The following is a 4,428-nucleotide window of genomic DNA, read 5'->3' on the forward strand; positions in this document are numbered from 1 at the left end:
GACCTACACCTTCTCCTCTATTCAGAAAATCATAGCTTGAGACTGCGAGGCGGGATCTGGTTAAAACTTTCAGCATTTGTAGCCCAGACCTTCGTGACAACAAGGGGAAAATTTGAAGCAAATCAGAGCTCAGGAAAAGTAGCGAGACAATTTTATTTCAGAGTGAAACCTGAAACTTTTTTGCAATTTCCCCGCCGATAAACCCACTAAACCCCCGATTTTTTCAGGGGTGTGCATGGTAGAGTGTCTCTTTACAAAGCTGCACATCATCGAAAACGGGCAGTTCAATCAGCGCGGCTTCGTCATCACTTTTTCGCCGATAGCCCGCGGAAATCTGAAGAAACTGGCCGCCCTTAAGGAAGTGGCCGCTCTTTGCCAGGCGGAGGTCAGTGCGGTGCAGACAGGCGAGCAGTGCAGCGCCACCAGGACCGTCCTGGACTGCTTCGGCAAAAACATGGATAAACTAGCAATTGCCAAAAAGCCCTGAGTGAAATAAAGCCACTGTATCCCTGCATGACACTTATGGTTTATTGCGCTGTTTACTTGCATTTCGCTACCATAAAAGTTAATCCGCAATTGGGGGGAGAAGGCAGTTATTAAGTTTTAATGAAGAAACGGCCAATTAATCGGCGATAAATCAATTTAAAAGCGATTAGAACCGAACGGGAATAAGTGCCGGATGCGACCGTCCTGCTAATTGTTCAGTAGCAGGATCAAACTGGCAATTTTGGGGTCAAATGGGGGTGAAACCGGTCATTTAATCGAACCGGCAATTAGAGCAAACACTGCCATTGCGTTTCAGATTTGCCGAATTCTGCCGAAAAATTGACAAAATCCAGGGCATGCGGATTTTTTCATTCCGTGCCCGCATCCATTATTAATCGGGCCATTTTGATTCGGCAAACAGCTCGGGTGGCACAAAGCAATCGTCCCAAAAACGAGAATCCAAACTGTAATAATATGCAAATAGCGGGATGGGAAAGGAATCGGCCAAATCCCGCGGGATGCGCCCCTGCGATAGAAAACCCGGCACAATTTATGCAATCACACGTCAATGGAGTTTGCGGCTTTCATCCAGACGTTGTTTAGTGGCAGGAAACAAGCGAGCAAAAATGGCACATTTTGTCGATGTTTGATTTTCCTTCCAAAAACGTCCGCGCACTGAAACCACAGCCTTAATTGGCATTAGTTTTATTAGGGCCTCGCTCTCATGCCATCAATTTAATCATCAGTTATTGTTTTTTCAGCTGCCCTTGCTTAACGCCAGTTAAACTCCCGCATCATTCTTTTTTAAAGCGCAGATTATGGTGGTAGATACGCCTAAATGGCCGTCATCTAAGGTGCCATCAAGTTGATTGAACAGTCAGCCGGCTGTTGAGCAGCAAAAACAACCTGGATGATAAAGATGCTGATGGGAATCAGTCCCCAAGGACCGATTCGGATCACATACGTGCGTCTGATCTAATAAAAAAGTTGTTACTGATAGTGCATCCCATTCCATTCGATTCGGACGAAGACTGAAAGGATTTTAATCAAATGAGTCGAGTTGGCTGCATTATCGGCTCGCTGATTTTCCCAAAGTGGACGCTATCCAGATTGCACTCAACGTAAAAGCTCCAAGTTGCAACACCTGCGGCCTGCAGCCGCTTTCCTTATCCAGACTGCCGGAATCTGGCTCGATTGACTCCAATAGGGAAAGATCAAGCGCCATTCCAGCTTTGTACCGGCAAAGCGCCTGGATGCACTTTGGCCTGATTATTTTTCAAACACTTTTGAGTGCACTTCTGCCGGTTCAACAATGCCAATTTTTTCCCACCCCAAAAAAATCGCGTAAACCCCAAATGATCATGCATAGGTATGATCTACTCAGTGAACGTAGTATGTGAACTCAGCAATTCTTAAATAAATCCTAAAAATCACTTTGGCGCGATTAAAGTCGCGCCTATCTGGAAGATTGAGTCTAAAGACCAAAACGTTCAGTTCAGAACCCTTAAAAACTCATCTAGTTGGCGGATTGCGGCAAAAATTTTGAAGTTTTGAAGTGTCTACCGCTCAAAGTAACAGCAATTCTGTCAATTTGGTTCCTGTCAGGCGTTGACACATAAGGGATGTGTCAACGTCTGACTGCAGTTTGAAAAATCACGTCACAACTTGCTCAAATCTGATTCAAAAAAATGCGTACCGACTGCAAAGGAAAATGTCTAATTGGCGAGTGGTTGTCAAGGAAAGTATCGAAAAAAGCGATTCTTGTCAGACTGGCATGTTTGACAGCAATGACACTTTTCCCAATGAAATGCCTTGATAGGGAAATAAAAAATGCAAAATATCACTCCTCCCGTGTGGACTATTTTGGAGAAACGTCCTTAGCAACAGCAACAAAATCGGTTTTTACATTGAAAAGTCGTCAAAACGTATTTTTCACCCAACTTCAAAAAGAACCATTTGGTATTTCATGGAAAATTAAGAGAGTTTTCAAATGTATTTCATGCATAAATGGGCTCAAAATGCTGAAATACATTTAAATATTCCCTCTCGCGCCATTAAAATTGCGCCTCTGGAAGATTGATTCCTTAATTTTGCTTAAAGAGCAAAACTTCCAGTTCAGAACACTTGAAATATGAGCTAGTTGGCTGATTGCGGCAAAACGTTAAAAATTTTGAAGTTTTGAAGTGTCTAGCGCTCAAACCAACAGAAATTCTGTCAATTTGACTGCTGTCAGACAGTGACACATCACCGCCCACTGCAGTTGCAAAAACACGTCACAACTTGCTAAAATCTGATTCTGAAAAATGCGCACCGACTGCAAAGGAAAATGACAAATTGGCGATTGCTGGTCAAGAAAAGTATCGAAAAAAGCGATTCTGGTCAAGAGGCAAGTGAGTGAATGACATATTTGACAGCAATTACACTTTTCCCAAAAAAATGGCTTGATAGGGAGATAAAAAATGCAAAATATCACTCCTCCACTGTGACCTGTTTTGGAGAAAAGTCTTTAGCAACAGCAACAAAATCAGTTTTTACATTAAAAAGTCATCAAAATTTTCCATTCAACCTCAAAAGTACCATTCAGTATTTCATAGAAAATTAAAGCAGTTTTCAAATGTTTTTTTGCATAAATTAATTGGGTCTAAAGACCAGAACTTTCAGTTCAGAACCCTTAAAAGCTCATCTAGTTGGCTGATTGCGGAAACACGTCAAAAATTTGGAAGTTTTGAAGTGTTTAGCGTTCAAACCAACATCAATTCTGTCACTTTGACTGCTGTCAGACAGTGACACATGCAGTTCGAAAACACGTCACACTTGCCCAAATCTGACTGAGTCTGAAAAACGCGTACCGACCAAAGTATTTTAGTAAATAGTAAATGTCAAATTGACGATTAGTTGTCAAGGAAACTATCGAAACATGCGATTCTTGTCAAAAGGCAAGTGAGTGAATTGACAGTTATTTGACAGCAATGACACTTTTCCCAATTAAATGCCTTGATCGGGAGATGAAAAAATGTAAAATATTACTCCTCTACTGTGACCTGTTTTGGAGAAAAGTCTTTAGCAACAGCAACAAAATCAGTTTTCACATTAGAAAGTCGTCAAAACGTCAATTTTCCATCCAACCTCAAAAGGACCATTCAGTATTTCATAAAAAATTTAGAGGGTTTTCAAATGTTTTTTTTTGCGTAAATGGGCTCAAAAATATTTGAAAATGCCAATGTGCTCGCAATGCAAAATATCACTCCTCCACTGTGGACTGTTTTGGAGAAAAGTCCTTAGCAACAACAATAAAATCGTTTTTTACATTAAAAAGTCGTCAAAACGTATTTTTCTTCCAACTTCAAAAGGGCCATTCAGTATTTCATAGAAAATTAAGAGTTTTTAAATGTTTTTTTTTTGCATAAATGGGCTCAAAAATGCTTACTTATATTTACAAAATATCTTTCGTGCGATTAAAATCGAGCCTATCTGGAAGATTGATTCCTCAATTGGGTGTAAAGACCAGAACTTTCAGTTCAAAACCCTTAAAAGCTCATCTAGTTGGTTGATTGCGGAAAAACGTCAAAAATTTGGAAGTTTTGAAGTGTTTAGCGCTCAAACCAACAGCAATTATGTCAATTTGACTGCTTTAAGACAGTGACAGATCCCCTCCCAGTGCAGTAGCAAAAACACGTCACAACTTGCTCTCTCAATCTCTTTTGCGCCATTAAAATCGCTCTTATCTGGAAGATTGATTCCTTAATTGTGCCTAAAGAGCAAAACTTCCAGTTCAGAAGCCTTGAAATATGAGCTAGTTGGCTGATTGCCGCAAAACGTCAAAGATTTGGAAACTTTGAAGTGGGTAGCGTTCAAACCTACAAAACTTCTGTCAATTTGACTGCTGTCAGACGTTAACACGTCTGATAGTCGATTGCTTGGCCGCTAAGCAAAATACTGAAT

General features: G+C 40.8%; 1 protein-coding gene across 1 annotated transcript in view; it reads left to right on the plus strand.

Annotated features, from left to right (window-relative positions):
• Window positions 1-514, plus strand: part of LOC125502989 — a 4,431-nt gene extending 3,917 nt beyond the window's left edge. Inside the window, exon 4 of the mRNA XM_048662627.1 lies at window positions 190-514. Within this exon, the coding sequence (XP_048518584.1) occupies window positions 190-487 (298 nt within the window). The 3' untranslated portion in view covers window positions 488-514. The remainder of the gene's footprint in view (window positions 1-189) is intronic.
• The last annotated feature ends 3,914 nt before the right edge of the window (window positions 515-4,428 follow it).

This window comes from Dendroctonus ponderosae, unplaced genomic scaffold, assembly GCF_020466585.1.
Source record: "Dendroctonus ponderosae isolate FM_Combo_2020 unplaced genomic scaffold, Dpon_F_20191213v2 Dpon_F_20191213_11, whole genome shotgun sequence".
Lineage (NCBI taxonomy): Eukaryota > Metazoa > Arthropoda > Insecta > Coleoptera > Curculionidae > Dendroctonus > Dendroctonus ponderosae.